The sequence below is a fragment of the Amblyomma americanum genome, chromosome 6 (genome assembly GCF_052857255.1).
Source record: "Amblyomma americanum isolate KBUSLIRL-KWMA chromosome 6, ASM5285725v1, whole genome shotgun sequence".
Lineage (NCBI taxonomy): Eukaryota > Metazoa > Arthropoda > Arachnida > Ixodida > Ixodidae > Amblyomma > Amblyomma americanum.
The window spans coordinates 96,000,680-96,020,288 of NC_135502.1; the positions used below are offsets into that span (position 1 = coordinate 96,000,680).

The 19,609-nt window shown below is 47.6% G+C and overlaps 1 protein-coding gene across 1 annotated transcript; it reads left to right on the forward strand.

Annotated features, from left to right (window-relative positions):
* Nucleotides 1-8,041: 8,041 nt before the first annotated feature.
* Nucleotides 8,042-15,331, forward strand: LOC144093881 (uncharacterized). The gene is made up of 3 exons (XM_077627623.1): nucleotides 8,042-8,193; nucleotides 10,764-10,936; nucleotides 14,710-15,331. Exons 1-3 carry the CDS (start codon nucleotides 8,139-8,141, stop codon nucleotides 15,178-15,180), a joined length of 699 nt encoding a protein of 232 aa, XP_077483749.1. The 5' UTR covers nucleotides 8,042-8,138; the 3' UTR covers nucleotides 15,181-15,331.
* The last annotated feature ends 4,278 nt before the right edge of the window (nucleotides 15,332-19,609 follow it).

Genomic DNA, 19,609 nt, shown 5'->3' on the forward strand with positions numbered 1-19,609 from the left:
AAACAACGAATAGAAAGTTTTAGCAGCGCCGTACGGTGAAACATTGCAGCAACTACGGCAAGTGCGACCGTACGGCAAATGTGGTGCCAGCCTGGCAAGGGTAGCAAGGTCAACGCGTTACCATATTTGCAGTACGGCTGTCCGGTAGTGCTAAAGATCTCAAACTAATTAGTGTTTCTTTTGGTATGGTGGGGCTCATCCCATGAGTGCTATATTTGGGATTTTTAGCACGTGAGCGGCTGTGACAGTAATATCATTGTAAAGATAGTGTTCAGCATAATGACCAAAGCCGCCATTTACTCAGCGTTTTATCAAAATCACACTACAGAGTTTTAGCACTGTCTTACGGTAAACACGCAAACTGCAGTAGCTATACCAGGGCCGGTCTCGAAGGGAACGCGCGCTTTTCTTACGAACTTCGCAATGGGGTCTGTTTCAGCCTCCCGCCGCACCTCGGTGGGGTCGCCACTGCCCCACGGCTCCACCGCCGTTCACGCGGAAGGAGAACGCGCGCTGGCTCCCAGTTCGGCTCGCGCCAGTGGTAACCGCCAAGCCTTTATATTCTGCCTCTTACGCTTTACGCAAAGACCGCGTAGTCAGCCGCTTTGCCATGGCAGAAATCTGAAACAACAGATTAACGTTTGCGCGCTCTCTCCTTTAGCCCGACTGTGTATGGTCGAATGTATGCTTCGAGCACTGACGTCAACGCCTTCAGCCCTTATATTTGGCTAAAAAGCAAGGGTGTAGTTCGTCTTCCGGCGGGTCGGATTGAGTGTGTATAAAATGATATGCGACGTGTAATTGTAATTGTAAAGCAACAAAGATCAATAAATAAAAAAAAACACAAGCTTTCCTCGAAAAAAAAAAAAACACTTGCATGACAAGTTTCAAAGGGTAAAGGATTCTGCAGCGTAAATATAGCTCCTGAAATTTCAAGCGCAGCTGCTTTAATTTTGCGCAACAGCGGCATTAGCAAGAATTCATGGTGCTCCCCAGGAAAATGCATTATGACATTTGCGAAAGGAACGGGTATAGAAGGAACCCAACCCTGGCCGCAGGAGCGGAGCACGTTGCACGCACGCGACGCCCAAGATCTCTTCTTGGAAAGGCGTTTTGAAGTTTGGCGGCGTCTCACGACCGCCCGTCCCATACGATGACAACGCAGAAATTAAATCAGTTGCTGACAGTAACTGCAAGCACGAACTGCCAGCAAAGCAAAGTTAATTAGGAACTGCGCCCTGTCTAAATAAAATCGGCCTTCATGAGCGAACAGATTTACCTAACAGGCGATGTCTACCAGCTTTGCTTTATTCTCGTGCATTTATGCAGCCTCGCGATCGCTTTCGATAAACCTCTCGAGAGCATGAACTTTCCTCACGTCATTCAGGAAACGAAGTAACAACCCAAAAAGTAGTTTTCCGCAACCTAACGAGGCTCCACTAATAAACCTCACAACAATGCGCGTTATACCAACTGGCTTAGCTAATTACAATGTGAGGAGCAAAGAATTAAGATTTTCGATGCTTACATGTTAATAAAAGTCCCTGAGTTTAAGAGAATAGAGGGCATTGGAAATTCAACTGCATAATCTGGTATCTTTTACAAACATATTTAAACCAAATATTTTTAGGCAGCTTTAGGACACGCCGCAGGTTGAATAAACGTTGTTGGAATTCAGGTAGCAACATCCCAACGCTGCCACCAGTTGTTGGGTGTCAGGTAGCAGCATCCCACCGCTGCCACCAGTTGTCGAGATTCAGGTAGCAGCATCCCACCGCTGCAACCAGTTGTTGAGATTTACGTAGCAGCATCCTACCGCTGCTACCAGTTGTTGGTATTCAGGTAGCGTGACTGGGCCGGAGAAGAGACGAGGACGATCGGAGGAAGAAAACTTGGAAAACTTTATACAAGGACTATTTACATAATGTACAAGTAAGGGCAACTGAGTTTGCCTCTCAGTAAAGGGAGCTTCTTAGCAGTCGGGTGTCTCTGGTATCTCTCAAGAGGGGGGCTCTCCCTCGGTAACAAACCAGCAGCTCCTTAAATACTCTTCGTATTCCCCAGATCCCTAGCTGGGGAATACAGTTCGAAGAATGATGTCCAATCACACGATGGCACTGATGGTACTACCCACGGCAGGGCGGTCCTGATGCTCTCTCGCAGCTCGGTCGAGGCCACGCGGCCTCCAGGTGGGCGCGCACGTGTGTCCGGACCGCGCCCATGTGGACCCGGAAGTCGCCTGCGTGACACAGGAATGCGGGCTGTCTCCCAGCAGGTGTTGAAAGATCTTGTACTGATGACCGGAACGCGGAACCTCTGTCGAAGGTCCGGCACTCGGGCAATTGTTCAACCCCAGCGTGATTGAAGAGGGCAACACTGATCTTGTACTTCGTCGTGTGAGGACTGGAACGAATACGTGGGGACGCTATTATCGTCGCTGCACCCGATGTTCCTGCAGCCACGTTTTTTCCAGAGGGCTCGTTCACCCTCGCGGTAGTCCTCAGGGAATCCTCCCCATGCCCAATTTCGCCGAACTCCACAGCAGGAAGGAAGCGCGAGCACAACAACGTGGACAACAAAAAATGGCCCCTTATGGTAGCTGAAGTCACTTACTGGACATTCATAATTTCCGAAATTGCAATACTCACTAAGCGTCAGTATTTGCGGCAGCATGCGCAGCTTGTACGGGTTGCTTCTGTTACGTTCTGGTAACGTTAGTCAGACCAGAATGACGACAAGAAAGCTTGCGTCCAACTCGAAAACTATTTACTGGGCGAACTCGTGTCCTCAAACAGAAAGCAGTTCGGCGGCGCAGCGATAAAACAAGTGCTCGGTCGATTAAGGTCAGAAGGACGGTCTCTCTCGGCCTTGCAAAGTTTAAAGGTAACAAGGAACTTGAACATTAGACGCCTATTGCGCTTACGAGAATTTTGGACATGAAGAAAGACTTGCGCGCGGCTACAGTCACTCCAGAGTAATCTGGTGGCCTCTCTTTTGACACACAAAAGCAGAAAGGCCGCGGGCCATTGGCTTCGAGCAGAGAATAATGTATTACAAAGCCTCGAGACACTTTCTCGCACATTGGTAGTTAGTATTGTTTCGAGCTATCGCTACAGGCCTCTCGTTTAAGGAAGTTGTGACGTAGATGAGGGTGAAAATAAGTAGATTCAGGACGTGTGAAAAGCGATATCGACGTACATATATCTCCCAGCAATCAATTTGTTTGACAGTTCAAAGTCAGTGTATATAAGTCTGGCTCAACTCTAGAAGTATCGTCTCAAGCCACCAGCTACGGCGCTATCGAATTTACGGCTCACGCGTAGTAGAGAATTTAATTCTCCGCGATACAGTAAATTTCCATAGGACGAGCGCAAAACTTTCATTCTCTGAGTTTTCATTGTCTTCCCTTAACATTAACTTGTCATTTAATCACGGACCATGAGGCATACGAGAGAAATTGATTAGAGTATTTTCTTCTGGATTTAAAACCACAAAGGAATTCGACATAGTTCTGAGGAATGGGAAAGTGATTCCTCATTTTAAACGTTTTAAACGAGCCAAGTTTTTGATGAAGTACCTGTGCACATGTGGACTGTGTTGCAGATACGCAGCTTAAGCATCTGCATTCTGTTTTCTTTTATTTCGGTGCTGCGCTCACCATGAACCAGCGGGCTACAGCGAGCAGCCGCAGATGCAGGCGTGGAGCCAACGCTACCAGCGGTTAGGGAGCCTTCGTAACATGAAGGGAGCCTTCATAATATGAAGGCTCCCTACCAGCGGTGGAGTCGTCGCGCCTATAGCGGCGGCGGGCAGCGTAACTCCCGGAGAAAAAACTCGCATTGCTTCCGCGGCGAATGCGAAGGTCGTATGAAAGAGCGCGCGTGCTCTAGACCGGCCGTGACTATACGACCGCATGACAAATGGCGGCTTGGCAAGCATGGCTGCGGCAGCAACGGCAACGCGTTACCGTATTGGCTTATGTCTATCCAGTTTTACTAAAATATCCAATAATTGGCTATGAGGAAAATACGGGGCGGAAACTGTTCCACTCACTGTTGAAACTCGCTCTGTGACGTGATGGAAGCGATGAAGAATGAAATAAAAGGTGGAACGAAGAGAGAGTCGTCGCGGTTCGCTCCGGATTCATTTCGATCACTAGGGATTTTTTAACATGCACTGACATCTCACGGCACACGGGACGAAAGCTATCTAAATAGAAGCACAGGGACACCTACTACATTATGTGTTAGCAATGTGACAGCATTCGATGTACTGATGCCTTTTCCTGAGGTGACTGGTGCGGCTTGTGAGACCTATGAGTTGCTCTTTCCGACCTCTTCCTATGCACCATTTGCCACTGTTGCTGCGGTTCGCAGGTCGTGGCTCCTCACAGACGGACCTGTTCTGGTGACGTCACGTCTCTCCAAGCAGTGGGATTTCTCTACTCTGGTAACGTCACTGATGATGTCCCTAACCACCAGCCAATCCGGATTTTTCTGCAGAGCACCGGTCGGCGCCTGGTTTTTGCTACGGTGAAGGTCATAAAAAAGGGTTTTGAGGGAATCAAAGGCGCAGTAACCGCATGAAGTCAAAAGGAGAATTGATCAGTTTGCTGCTACAAAAAAGAGCCGTTCATCAAGGTATGGAAACCACAAAAACGGAGTCAGACGGCGCCGAGGACAGCGCATTGTCGATTGAGGAAATTGAAAAAGAGACGCCTGTACCGGACGGTCGCAGGTTTGATCGTCGCACAGAAAGGATAGATGACGGTAAAGTGTAGCCAACATAAAGCCAAATAAACGTTGGCCTTTCTCAATTTTACATCCCTATTCCCCGCCCCCTCCCACCCCTTTTAAAAGAAATCACATGCTGTGCGTTGCGCTGAATTTCGTAGAATCTCGAGTACGTACTCAGGAAAAAAAACACAAAGGGCCATGAAGCAGCGACGTATCCAAGAGGGAGCCCGAAAGAGCCCCCCCCCCCCCCCCTCCCTTCTCCAAAATCGCGCTCAACCAACACCACCTAGAAGTGGTGTTGGCTCAACCCCCTCCCCTACTGCAGTGTTCTTGTTAGACATGGGCCCTGCCCCCCCCCCCCCCCTCCCCCCTCCCAGACTTCGCCCTATACAACTGCCTCGGGCACCTCCTGAGAAAAATCTCTGGCGACGCGCCTGCCATGAAGGTTACAGTCAGTGGTCATGGGGCGACTCACGTGGTTGTAAGGACCACGAGGATGACGTCATCAGCTTACGCGGAATATAATTAGTTAAAAAACGACCACTATAAGTTGCAAAGCTTCGAGTTTTCATAACCATGAAGTCATGTTACTGAGGCATACTATGCCCTATGAAAGGTGCTTCTATCGTTCAGTTTATTTATGATTTTTACGCGGTAATCACGGTTTTCAGCTCATCGGACGCTGCAGGGACCTGCTCGATCATATGGAGCAAAGAACGAATAAATAGCCCCGCTATTAAAATAGATAAATGATTCGACATGCGGGCGTCTTGGTAAGTGTAACTTCGCTCGTACCCTCGTTCGCTTGTGGCACGTACCCCTTTTTAGCTGTCGGTGAGCTTGAGTGCGAGTTACTTCTTTTAACTTCGTGTGTGCAGAGCTTTTGGAGTGGAACCGTTTAACATTAAAGAACAAAACTCTCCCTCCATTCTTCTACGAAGTGCCTTCGTTTGCCATCCACAATCCAGCCGCCCTATACAGGAAATTACCTGACCTACTCCCATGCCTAAAAAGAAAAGGAAAAATACGGTTCCACAAAGGAACAGCGACGACAGTTGATGGGCTCCAGGCTTTTCTGCACACACATTATGCACAGCCACGATGCCAGAAAACTGCAGACCGTGGACCACACCCACAATCAGCTCCGGACTCCTTTTACACAGTAAAAGTTTGTTCTCTCTTTCTCTCCAGCACTATGCAAAATTTATTAACGCGTAATATACATAAGGCTTGTGTTTACCGAAGTATGGCGCTAAATTTAGACGGCGGACGCTGCGAATACGAAAGACCAAACCCTAACGCTGTACGATTGATCGTGGTTGGCTTTGTGTCAGAGTTATACATGTGCAGTCCAAACACTTCTGCAATTTTATCTTTTCGCGAAGCATGGTTGCCGCAGCACACGTTGGCATTAAAATCTCCGGCCATAATCATGCTCGAAGCTATTGTCCGGGAACATTCTTCGCAACTCGGCGTTTGCAGTCACGCGGGTATCTGCTGCTACAGGTGCCGATATCGCCAAGCATACGTCCTGTGAAATTTTGCAAGTTTAGCCGTCCCGCTATTTGGCATCACTCTAATCTTTGTGTTGTTTCCGGTGCGTTACACGCATTGCTGCTGCAGACTTGTGCTGTGTAGCTCCTGTGTAGCTCTCAGTGTGGCTGGCGCGTCGCGCCGTCCTCTCGGACGCTGAAGCTGTCCTTTTGTCAGCCTTCCACGCAAGCCGACTTCCCGAAGACTAGAATGCTACCGAAGACTGCTGAAGCGCGCCACCTTATGTTTGTGTGCGACTTCTTGCTTGGTATCCAAAACTCGTTTCACTTCCCTCTGGACACCTCAACTACGCCGGGAGGGATGGGGTGAAGGAGGTATTGAGAAAGAGGCGCCATAGTGCAGGGCTACCACCTGGAGTTCCCTAACGTCCACTGGCACAACACAGTACAGGGAAGCCCTTTGTGTTTCGCCTCCATCATAGCGTGACCGCGCCGGCAGTGACTGAACCCCCGCTCACGTGCTCAGCAGTTGAGCGCCCTAAACAGGGCGACATCCGATTAAGGGAGGAGGGGCCTTAACAATGCCTACGCTATTATGAACCCTTCAATACATAGGTCAACAAATAGACCTTAGCCTATGTTTGCTTAACGGCTGATATTGCTTCTTAAAAAAAAAAACTCAATTTCCACAAATCTCCGCTCCCCTTTCTTCGTTTCCTTGCCCCACGGCATGGTTTAGGTGTCCATCCACTGCATGACCTTTGAATACAAGACCGTCAGATTACCATTTAGCGGGGGAACGGACGGAAACCTCCAGTGTACTTGTCAGATATCGTCCCGATGCCGAACTGAGATATAACTGAGATATTTGCGCCACTTTTAAAACGCAAGACAAGGGCGGAGCTCAATGACTTAGGGCACAGCAACGGATACTCTGTCGTCGATGTAGCTTCTGTTTCCCGCAAGTGTACCAAAACTAACCGCTAAGAGCTTTTCACTGATACCACGGCAGACAGAGAGAGAGAGAGAGGAAGACGAATGAAAAGGCAAGGAAGTTAACTAGGCAACTCCCGGTATGCTACCCTACACGTGGGAAGGGGAATGGAGGGAGAGATAGAAAGGGGAGAGAGCAAAGGGAGATCACTTTTCCACGTGTCCTTTGGCCATTACTTGCAGGGTACACAGGGCACACTGATAGTTCACAGCCTTGAACTCAATCCTGAGTCTTTCAAATATTTTAAACGCGCCTTCACAGCTGGCGGCACATTGTGCCTATAGCCTGTACACTTTGAGTACTAAATATGCTTAGGACAGATAAAATTTCAAACCTTGAGAATTTATCACTACGGCGGCCGACAATCAGATGACCTACAGACCACTTCCGCTTGCTTCAACACTTTCCCACGTTGTGCCTTTCTCCGTCGGCCTAGCTCCTGCAACTGTGTGCTTTGGACCAACCGTCAGCTCTCTTCCAGGAGTTATTACATTGCTCTTTTATCAGGGCGAGGCTTCTCGTAAAGATTCGAGGCCGTATCACAGCGCACGAATTTTACTAGCTTCGCTCTTTAGGAGCTGAATGTAGCGACATTGCGCTCAACGCTGCTGGGAATGGGTGACAGCTATTTGGAACGTGTCCCACAGCATCTGCATTTCGTCATTTGCAACCGCCGAGCAAAGTTTATCTTCCGCAATTTGCGACACCAGTGGGAGCAGTAAAAAGGAGCCATTTGGCAGCGCATTTCTAGAAATTGGACTTATACTGCTTGAGATTACACCTGCCGGGACAGTCTGCGTCGACGCGAGAAGCTTTTTATCGGGTTTCTGCGCAAGACGCGTGGGTTCCGCTTTATGACTGCTGGCCTTGCCTGGTTTTTGAATAAAAAGTGCCCCACGCAGAAGCATACATTGCATGAACGTTTCCCCTTCTCTTATGCCAAGTGCCCCTGCTGAAGAAGCTCAGTCAAGTGAGTATGCATGCGTACTTACAGGAGTCATTTAAGCAGCGAATGTACCTCTTTAGTCTACCCGGTCGCAGCAGTCCACGCGTTCCTTTAGCACGCCTGCACGATGAATCAGTCATGCCTTGGTACCGAGTATAGAGTTAAAACCCAATTCAAAGAGTTGGGGATTAACAACGCTCCAAATGTGCTAAGGTTTTTTCTGCATGCATATTTTGTGGAAAACGAGGATATATTTTGTATTTTTATACGATACTTATTGTTACTCTGATCGGTCTACTTTGCTGCTACACCTCACTCGCTGTGGAAAGCCTGGAATTGTTGAAAAACATCTCACGCCGAGAAAACGAAACTCCCATTTTAAAGAAAAGGAGAAACTAGTGCTAGACCAGAACAGGAAGCAGCTTATTAAAGTCCCGAATGACCCTTGTTTTGCCAATGGCACAGCTCCCAAAATTTTGCGGGACGCTTAGTACACATTTGTCGCCCTCTCCCCCAGCTGCAGGTGAGAGGAGATGATAGAACACGTCCTCTGTGCATGCCTCGCATTTAGCGCCCCCAAGACAATCGCAATGCCGTGCACTGGATGGCCGTGATAGTCTCTCCCTTAATGGAGATGAAGGTTCTCGCCAAGGAACAGCCATTCACTGCTCCGTCTACTGAAGACACCGTGCATACGCGATATAGGCTATGACTACAGTCGTGAAGTCATTACTTGCTTTCTACAAGTTATTTTTAACTCACTTCTTCTTTCTACTTCGTATATATCTCCCCGCATCTCTTTCCACCTGCGCAGTGTAGCAAACCAGTACCTGCTTCTGGTTAACCCATCTGCCTTTCTTTATCTTCCGGATCTCTCGCTACCTTCCCCCATCTCCAAAAAAATGTTGGTTGTTTTATTCCAGGCTTCGTTTGCAAACTGTGACTCTGTATATTCGCGACATACCGTTTGCACCATAGTGTACTCTTCACTATTACATGGAGCTTTCGTGCAAAGTTAAATGTTAACGTGTTTTCAGTAGCTAGCGCTCTGAGAAAAAAAAAATTGGTGCCTCTGTGAGGAATCTGTGTGAAGAACATGAGCTATGTGCGGCTTTAAGCCAGTGTTCAACGACTCCTCGCCTGTCACCTTTTGACTACTTTTGCGCGAAAACCAGTCAGACATTTCTTCGATAAACGATCGTCTACTGTCCCCGAACCTTCCGGTCGATCTCTCACACAACTCGGACAAAACTTAGCATATGCCAATTGTTGCGAATTTCCGTCATACCGATTTCTGATGTTTTGCAGGCGCTAATAAATTTTTGATATTGGCTCTTGAATGAGGGTACTTAGCTGGCATAATGTGAAGGCAATTATACGTTATGCGTACCGTTCGTCGGCGCATGCGCAGTATGTCGCGACGTGTTATGCATTACGACAGGACGCACGGACACAGAAAACCAACTAGTGCACACTCACCTCCTTACTGAGTTTTCGGCGATGATGCGAGTACTCTGACCATAGGTGCTAACCGTGAAAGGAGACACAAGAGACTATTTATGCCATCGTCAGCCTGACTACACCCACTGCAGGGCAAAGGCTTCTCCCATGTCTCTCCAATTAACCCTGTCGTTGCCAGCTGCGCCCACCCTATGCCTGCAAACTTCCTAATCTCATCCGCCCACCTAACCTGCCGGCCCCTGCTACGCTCGCCTTCTTTTAGAGTCCACTCCGTTACCCTTAAGGACCAGCGGTTATCTTGCCTTCGCATTACATGCGCGGCCCAAGCCCATTTCTTCCTCTTGATTTCGACTATAGGATGTCATTAACACGCGTTTGTTCCCTCACCCACTCTGCCCGCTTCCGGTCTCTTAACGTTACACCTTTCATTTTTCGTTCCATGACTCGCTGTGCTGTCCTTAACTTAAGCTGCACCCTTTTTGTTAGCCTCCACGTTATGTAACATTATTTTATTTATTTTTTTTGCGAATACTGCAGGCCCTTCTCGGGCCCATGCAGGAGTGGATACAAGGCACAAAAAATTACAATGGCAGATTCAACAAGGGAGACAGTTATATGTACAAATAAATACACAATACAGTTTCATCATTACAGAAGCATCGATGGTGAGAATGTTGGATCAAGGTGACTAACATGTTGTAAGAAAGATTCTACTGTGCTGCAGTTCACAACAGTGGATGGTAGATTATTCCAGTAATGGATAGCTGAAGGAAACAAGGAATATTTGTGAACATTAATGTGGCTTATGGGTTGACGAAGTGCTTTCGTATTGTTAGTCCTTGAGGAGTGGTAGAATGGTTCCTGAAGATATGTTTCTTTTTTATGTTGAAGTGTCCGTGATAAAGTAGGTACAAGAACTTCAGTCTTGACACCACTCTACGCTGAGCTAGGCTTTATGTAACAAGCATTTATGTAACAAGCAGCAACTAACTGGCGTTCAAGACACAGAGTTGACTGCACTTATGCTTCTCCCGATCGCATGGGACGACAGCAAATACTGTGTCTCTAAGCGTTCCCAAACCAGAGTACACAACAAACACTCGTCGACGATCTTCTTTCTTACACGCGCTTAGGACTCAGGATGGCGGTGCAACGAAGTGTGGTCGTCGTCGTCAGCCTGTCCTTCATGGTGGCCGCGTGCGCTGCGCAGTTGCCCACGGGCTGCCCACCCGTAGACCACAAGAACGCCAACGCCACGGTTCTCCGGAACCCTTTCGACTGCTCCACGTTCTACATATGCAGCCACGTAAGCATGCCCACGCCGTGCAGTGCAAGCTCCTCTGCCGACTAACAATGCCCTTGCCACAGGGAGTGGACACGACCTATTTTCAGCTTCCCCCTCTGCGGACAGATAGACTTAGGGTGTCGTGCACATCTCTATCTGATTTCATGCTTTTTTTAAAGTGTGCTGGGTGTCTAGTTGTGAGACAGCGTTGTTTTGAGAGAGTTTTAAGAAAATGTTTTCGCTCTAGCCAACACATTATATTGGATGTAGTGGGAGCACAAATATTGCGGATTTTATAGCAGTGCCACTGTTTTGCTACGACTAGCCGAGTCATTTGTATGGTGGGTTCATACGGGGATGTGACACTTCTGAAGAATGGTGGCACCAAGTGATCCTGAATAGCGATTATTTAGGATTCTTTAAGGGAAGGAGGGGTCTTTCGGATCTTGGTAAGTCTTGGTAAGGAATGGTGTCAAGCAGGTTGACGCAAAGCTGTAACGTGTAGAGCTAGGGCGTAAGAGAAAATGGAGAACACCTTAATATCCTCTGAATAGCTAGTGACATCGCGTTGCTAAGCAATCCAGGAGGGGGAAAGGCAGTGAGTGATTCAGAACATCGACATGCAAACTAGGAAGCTTAGGGTTAAAACTATTAGGAAGAAAACTAAAATGATGATCAGTAGCCCGGTAAAGAAGCAACAGTTTAACACAGGTAGTGAGATAACTGATGAGGATGTACAGCCTTTCTAAGAAATGTGCAGCCCATGGGGTTTGCTTAAGGGCCATGCAGCGTGACTCATTTTGCATTGCCAGCGCTCCAAATCTCTGGAAAGCTAAATGACCTCTCATTATCACCTCTCCGAAGCACAGCAGTTTCAGGAGTTCAAGATAGCCCCACGGTGCAGCACAGAATGAAATCATTTCGGCTGTATATTTTTGACAAAGGCTGTACAAATGTAATGCCAGGTAGAGCCTTCAGATCCAGGCCATGAGAAATCACCGGAGGACAACATCAGGTTGCAGTGCGTTTGGCAGCCACGCCGAGGTGATGAACATGAACCTACCGACAGCACTCAGAAGTGAAGTAGACAACATTGGCATCCTGCCGGTGTCCACCAACGGAGATGAAAGGGGTTGTGAAAGGACTCAACATTAAATTGAGAAAAGCGTAGCCAGCTATGGGAAGGAAAAGTATAGGGGTAACATCAAATGGCAGGGAGAGAGAGAAGCAGCAGCATGGATTGAAGAGCAAACTAGCATTCACGATATTCCAGCAGAGAGCTCGAGGGAAAAAAAGTGGCATGTGGTATTGTTTTAATGTGGTTAAACTAAGTAGACGTGCGAAAGCAAGGAACCTTGAGGACGCCAAGGTCACCCTCAAGGTCACCCTCCCACTGGCCACAGCTCTTCTCAAAACTGCAGGTACATTGCACGCGAAGAAATGCTTTAAAAAGAGAAGTATCAGCAGCGGTATAACATGATCGCAAGAACGCGAGCAAAGTACAGAGAAAATGTGGCAACATGATAACTAGCAGAGCAAACCTACAAGTATGTATTGTGGGTGTGAAATCCGCAAGTGACAGCGATCTACACCGAGGTTACCACCGAGAACAGCCGGAAAATAAGTGTCTAACAGTTTGTATCATTTGTGACGAAGAATAAAACGTGTCACTGGAAGAAATGCGTACAACAGCGGCAGGCAAGCGCTTCCATTGCCGAATCGATTTTTTTTTGGTATATGGCGGTCTAACGTCCCAAAGCGACTCAGGCTATGAGGGGCCACAGTGAAGGCCTCTGGAAATTTCGACCACCTGGGGTTCTTTCTCGTGCATTCTGACATCGCACTGTACCCGGGACTCTAGAATTTCGCCTTTCAGTTAGCATAAAGTTGCTCCTGCGACTCGCAAACATGGAGTTACGGAAATGTTTCTTGTGACGCATTACGCTCTCTTGGTTTTCGTTTCCGGCTCCACTCCGAAGGGGAAAAATTAGTTTTTAACGTTTCGATGTTTCCTTTTGTATGATGGACATAGCGTGTGAGGGTAGGAAATGTAAGTACAACCTTTGCCAAAAGTTTACAGCCCAAAGGTCCAGCACTCCAGATCTCTTTGACTTGACGGAAGGTCGCGTTTTCATTCCTCCGAAAGATAAAGGATTTACACAGATGCTATACAGCAGCTCCACTGTACGGCTCAGAAGCAAACTTCCTTTGGCTTCTTACGTTTGACAAGGGTTGTACATTTATTTATTGGAGACTTCCTTTGCGAATAAAATAACTAATCATTTCGTAACTACCTGACAAGGAGAGTGGGGCGGCGATAAGGGGATTAGATAGATAAGCGCGCAGCCTTTAACCCTGGTCCTCGTCCACCATCATGGAAGCCGCATTGAGGTGAATGCTATGGACAGTGGGCAAGTTTTCAAAGTACCACCTTCCGTTTGCCCGGGTCGCCGGGCTTGGAAGAAATATGGCTGCAGCAGCCCAATGTTGCTAAAACAGAAAAACTCAGTATTTGCAGGAACTTCCCTTACAGCGGCGGGCTTCCAAAGCATCTGGGCTTTTTTCTACGACCCCTTGCATGCGTAAAGAGTTGCTTCAACGAGTTACAAAAATAATTTTTTCCCGTTTATTCATAGTGTTCGTTCACGTTATCTCGGAAGTTAGCAGTGCCAGGGGACCTAATATAAACCTTGTGACACCCTCTTTAGAAATTATTTTTTTCTGAGATCAGTTTTGTGATGCGCTTCTATGAGTGTGCAAGACATGGACCGCGAATTCTATGCATTAGAAGCTCCGCGAGGGACGAGTGTCAGCCAAACTGTGCTTGGCCATTTAATTGAATTACGACATCATCCCCTTCAAGTTAGAAGCTTCGAGTTTAATTTATTTACATCATAGATTTGGGTAGGTCCGGGTAAAAAGTGATCGCAGATCACTTGAGGGACCCCCGGACCCCCATACAGCATACAGCATACAGCAGGAAATACGAGTACTATGTAAAAGATTGCGAACATCGGAAGATCGGCCAACAGTATAGACAAAACTTCTTCTTACACAGACGCAGATATACATACAAAATATTTTTACGCCAAAAATATATATACTGAAACAGCGTTTTATTGCTTATATAAAGGTGGCTCTAATTTCGCGCAAGCTTCTTTTTGAAATATCGACATTCATCGACTGTAATTGGTTTAATAATTGTGGCAGATTGTAACGTAACATTTGATTCCCATAGTTGTTGCGGCAAAAAGGAATAAACCATTTTTCGGTATTGCGCAGGGCATAAGCCGGTACAGTTTGAGTGAGGCAAGTAATGTCTAGAAACCCTAGATTATTATATCATAGAAATTTTTTGTATCTGGTTGCTAAGCGATATTGGTACAAGCTATGAACTAGCATAATCCGGCAGTAGGAAATAAGTGATCGGTAGGGGCGTGGTAATCAACTTTGTCAATGTAACGGACAGCTTTCTTTTGCAGCATGTAAATTTTATGCACATTTATTTCTGTTGTAGTGCCCCACACCAAAAAACAGTAGTTTAAATGAGACATTTCCACCCTGCCTCTTCCTCTGCTTTCCTGTGCCTACCTGCAGTGTGGAGTAGCAGGCCATGATCATGTTTCCGCCCGCCGATCTCGCCACCTTTCCCCTCATTAAATTTTGCTTTCTCCCTCTCTGAGAACAGTTTCTGCCGACATAGACAGTTTGATTACGGTTAGGCAAACAGTTGTTAATAAGAGATAAAGAAAGAGATAAAGACGCATCCGCTCCTATCTTTACGTGCCTCGCAGGGCACGCCCAAGCTGTTCAACTGCTCCGGTGACCTGGTCTTCAATGACAAACTGAAGGTGTGCGACTACCCGGACAGAGCTGACTGCGTCCCGCTGCAGCCGACGGCCGAACCGGCGCCGGCCGAAGTGGTCACCACCAAGGTCGTGGTTACGAAGATAGTCAAGGAGATCTTCAAGCCTGAAGACGTCAGCGTCGCCTCGGCAACCGTAAAGAACGAAGTGACTGAGGCCGAAGTCCAACCTACCACGGCCAGACCCGCTGTTGTGGATGCTGATGTCTCGGTGGACGACGTGCTCTCAAAGCCGGCTGGGGCCGTCGATGGCTCGCAGCCAGCCGTTGTCAACGCCGACGTCGACGCCTTAGATGTTAACTCGGCTGTGGAGCCAGTCGCTAACTCCGCTGACGACGCTGCCGACTCAGGACTCTTGGGACACGTGGCTGACGCTGATGTCGACTTGGGTGTACTGTGATGGTATTGCTGCCTGTATGTTTCGCAGCCTGTGCGAAACTGTGTTAACCTGAGAAGGAGACAGAGCAGTCATATTGACTGCTGGATATAGCCTAGGCACCCGGGACGCTGCAACAACAGGGGGCACTGAAGAATAAACGTTTTGGAGATAACGTCGTGCCTGAACTCTCTCCGAATAATTATACAGAAGCAAGTGATCTTAACTTCAGCAACGGCGATAATAGGGATACTTCTGAGCAGTTGATCAATCAATCAATCAATCAATCAATCAATCAATCAATCAATCAATCAATCAATCAATCAATCAATCAATCAATCATAGGTTCTTTCTGAGGTGCCCACAAGCATCCCCAAAGCCTTCGGGCTGGAAACGTAGCACATCTACTCATTCCCTCTATCTGAATGACAGGAACTATAACAGATGAAATGGATACGATTATGCCGATGAAAAATTAACTAAACTCAAAACAAAAGATGTCAGAAAGCTACGTATTAAAGCTTCGTGACGAGAAATAAAAAACAACAGCCGAATTGTGTTGCGATATGTGAGGTAAGTGATCGCATGCTGGGCGATACAAGGATAGTATTCTGAGCTCAAAGTTCGGCCCGAGCCTGCCTCTGCAGCTCGGGCTTGTAGATCCGGTAGATCCAAGCCATGTCCGAGCATAATGCATGCGCGAGAAAATTTTGCAGCTTTGCTGGGCTCAGTTGGCGGGTTTTAGAACCTAACGCAGTATCCACGCTGCGGAACTCATTTCAGCCAAAGAGAGAGAGAGAGAGAGAGACAGAGACTTTAATGAAACAGGAGAGGTCTGCCTGGTTGTTGGCCTGGCATGCTACACCATGCAGGTGAGGGTGAAAGAAGAGAAGAAGAGGATGAAAAAGAGAGGAAAAGTTAAAAAGAAAAGGTGAATTGTGAAATACTCTACACTCACGCACTCCCAAACACACACATGATTGTCAAAGTGTGTCCACCAAACCCGTGTCTCTAAGGTAAACTAATAATGCTTTTATGCCGCGCGCATCCGAAGCCGAATTCCTCCAGGGTCAAAGGACATGCTCGAGGTGCACGGGACAGTGCTGTCGGAGTCCTCAAGCACTTAACAGTGCCTTGCGATGGTTGTTAAAGATTTGACAGCGGCAGATCAAGTGTGGAAGATCCTCGGGCACACCACATGTGGGGTACAGAGGGCTACTTGATGCCCCAATTTTATGTAGATAGGATTTAGTGAAGGCAACGTCCAGGCGAATTCAGTGCAGGCAATTACGATCACGTCTATCTAAACTGCGTGGCATACAGAAGTCACAAGTGGGGTCGATACGAAGAAGGGGTCTATATTAACGCTGCGGATCACACCACAAAGAGCGTTGCGTCTGCCAGGATTTTGTAGCCAGAAGTCCCACACCATCACTGCGAGAAAATGGTTTATCTATAGGTAGGAGCAAGGAGGTGTCGTCATGCGTCGACCTCCCTGCACCGCCAGCGTGGTCGTGGCCTGCAAGGCCACAGTGAGCGGGCAACCACTGCAACACAACACGGTGACCTAGCTCGCAGGCCTCGGAGTGTAATCTGTTCAAGTCATCGATGATCAGCTCTTGAAGGCTTCCTGATGACTTTATGGATTGTAATGCAGCCCGAGAGTCACTGAAGATAACCCACGCTGTTGGCGGTTGTTGCAGAATGTAAGTAAATGCTGCTCGCAGAGCAGCCAGCCCGGTAGCAGTAGTCGAAATGCGGTGACTGAGTGTCGTCGAAATTGTGGTGCGCGTTGACGGAACCCAGACGCCAGTCGCTGATGAGATCGATGTGACAGAGCCATCAATGTAGATGTGACGGTGCGCACTATAGCATCCATAAATGTCTTCAAGAGCAAAATATTTAAGTGAAGGACCGGGGGTGTTTGTTTTTCTTTTGATGCCAGGGACTGTTGTCTTGATTTGAAATGCTGCGTACCTCCAAAGTGATGATGAGGTCTTGACAGCGCGCTGGTAGTGTGGTGGGACAAGGTCGGAAACTTTCTCTATACAGTACGCTGCGAGTGGATGGTGAGGCGCACGAGCTACGAACCGCATCTGGGCACGAAGCAACTCCTGGGTTAGCAGTACTGATACAGACAGGCGTCTGCTCTCTGCTAGAGTACCCACGGTGGAGGTGTTCTTGGGAAGGCCGAGGAAGATTCTCAAGGCCTTAGCTTGCATAGCTTCAAGGAGTTTGATGTTTGTGAGATACCCTGAAGATCTGGGAGACTAGCGTAGAAGGCCTTCACAGAGCGCTCCGTACAACCGTAGTAATGATCGTGTAGAGCAGCCTCTTCTGGTGGTGGAGAGCATACAAAAGATAGAGGCGTAAGAGCAGAGCTTGATTTTTAGCTGTCGTACACGCGGGGATCATGACAGGGTCTTGTCGAATGTCACCCCTAGGAATTTCTGACTTGTAACGTATGGTATTGGAGTACCAGAAACTTTCAGCACTTAGCGCGAAAGGTCGCGCCTCGAAAATGCAGTTGCTCAGCTTTTATCTGGCTAGAGGACGACACCGCGCTTACTTAAAAATGATTCTATGCAGCCTATTGCCCACCGCAGTCGGGCATGCACAATGCGCCTGTTGCGTCCGGAACACCATACACAGATATCATCTCGTAAAGAGAGATTTCAACTGTAGGTAGCAAGCATTTTTACAAGTCAACGGGAGATATTGAAAAGGGTAAAACTTAAAGTGGTGATCAAAATTACAGGGGTGATCAAAATTTGTTTTTTGATGAATTTGTAAGTCTACTTATCGGTGACTTTGAGCGAATGAACAAGCTCCTTCAGTGCAAGGCCCCGGCCTTTGTCTTGCTAAATGAGGAATTTATTTCTTTCGTGAAAACGCTAACGGCAAGAGTTGCCTGCAGCTACGCAGAACGACAACGCCGAATGGGAGAAGCATATAATATAATTCAGGGCATGCGGTATGGAAGTTGAAAACTAAACATTTTGACAGATTTGCCTGTCTGGTTGGGTTTGAAGACATAATAAACTGTACATCTCCAACCAAAAATTTTAACTTTAACCCAACGCTTCGAAGCTGACTCGGCTCCTTCATGCGGGGTGACTGAGGGCAGTAACTAGCGTCTTTTAAATATGGAGGGGAGGGGGGGGGGGGTGGTCAAAGGAACGACAGCTGTGAGGCGAAAGGCGCGGGGGAGGGGTAGGAAGTAGGGTTAAGGCTGGGAGTTGGTGAGTGGCAACTTTTTTTTTTCCGTTGAGTTGAAGAGCGAAGTCCCTGGGCATATACTGGGGGCAGGTTTCCTTTTGTGCGGATGATGTTGTTCGGGGTGGTTTGAATGTGCCAGGATTCCAGAAGGAGCCTTTTGTGTTAATTTGTTTCGGTGCCGAGGATGCGGGTTTCTTCTTTCACTCCCTCCTTTATCCCTTCCCTTACGGCGCGGTTCAGGTGTCCAACGATATATGAGACAGATACTGCGCCATTTCCTTTCCCCCAAAAAACCAATTATATATATATTCGAAGTTGATTCTATGGTCAGAGTGTTCGGCTACTGGATTGCGCTCTCTTGCGAATTTGCGGACGTCGTTTTTATGTTGCCGAATTCTTTCTTTGAAATTTTTGGTTTCGCCGATGTAGCTTGCGTCGCAGTCGGCGCATGGAATGTTGCAGACAATGTCTTGGGCTCTTTCCCTCCGCGGCCGGTCTTTGGGAACAGGTAGGCAAAGCGCAACAGTGTTTGTGGGCTTGTGCGCAGGCCCACAAACACGACGCAAGCTACATCGGCGAAACCAAAAATTTCAAAGAAAGAATCCGGCAAGACAAAAACGACGTCCGCAAATTCTCAAGAGAACGTAATCCAGTAGCCGAACATTCCGACCAGCAATTACTAATGCAGCTGCCGAGCCCGCAGTGCTGCGCCAGTGTTGTTGTTGAATGCTTGCGCACGATCCGTATGCTCCTGTCGGGTGATGTGGAGACGAATCCTGGGCAGAACAACTCGGAAACAATAATTTCCGAACTGCAGAAATTAACAGCTGTCCAAACTACCCTAATCTCCGACTTACAGGACATTAAGACACAGCTCAGAACAACTGATTCAACTCTGGCAGATTTAAACAAGCGCATGATTGCCCTGGAATCTCATTACGCTGCGCTTTCTGCAATTAATTCTGAAATAGACAGCCTTAGAACTTTAACTACCCAACTAAGCCAACAGATAGTGAAACTGGAAGCGCGTATAGACGGTACTGAAAACCGCTCTTGCCGTAATAACCTCATATTTTACAATATTCCCGTCACTAATCCTTCTGAAAATTTTGCGGATTCAGAGGAAAAAGTCATTAGTCTGGATTTCACCATACTTCTTAATCAAATCGAGCGCGCTCATCGAGCGCGCTTGGGCGCCACTCGACAGATCGCGACCGGCCAATCATCGCAAAAT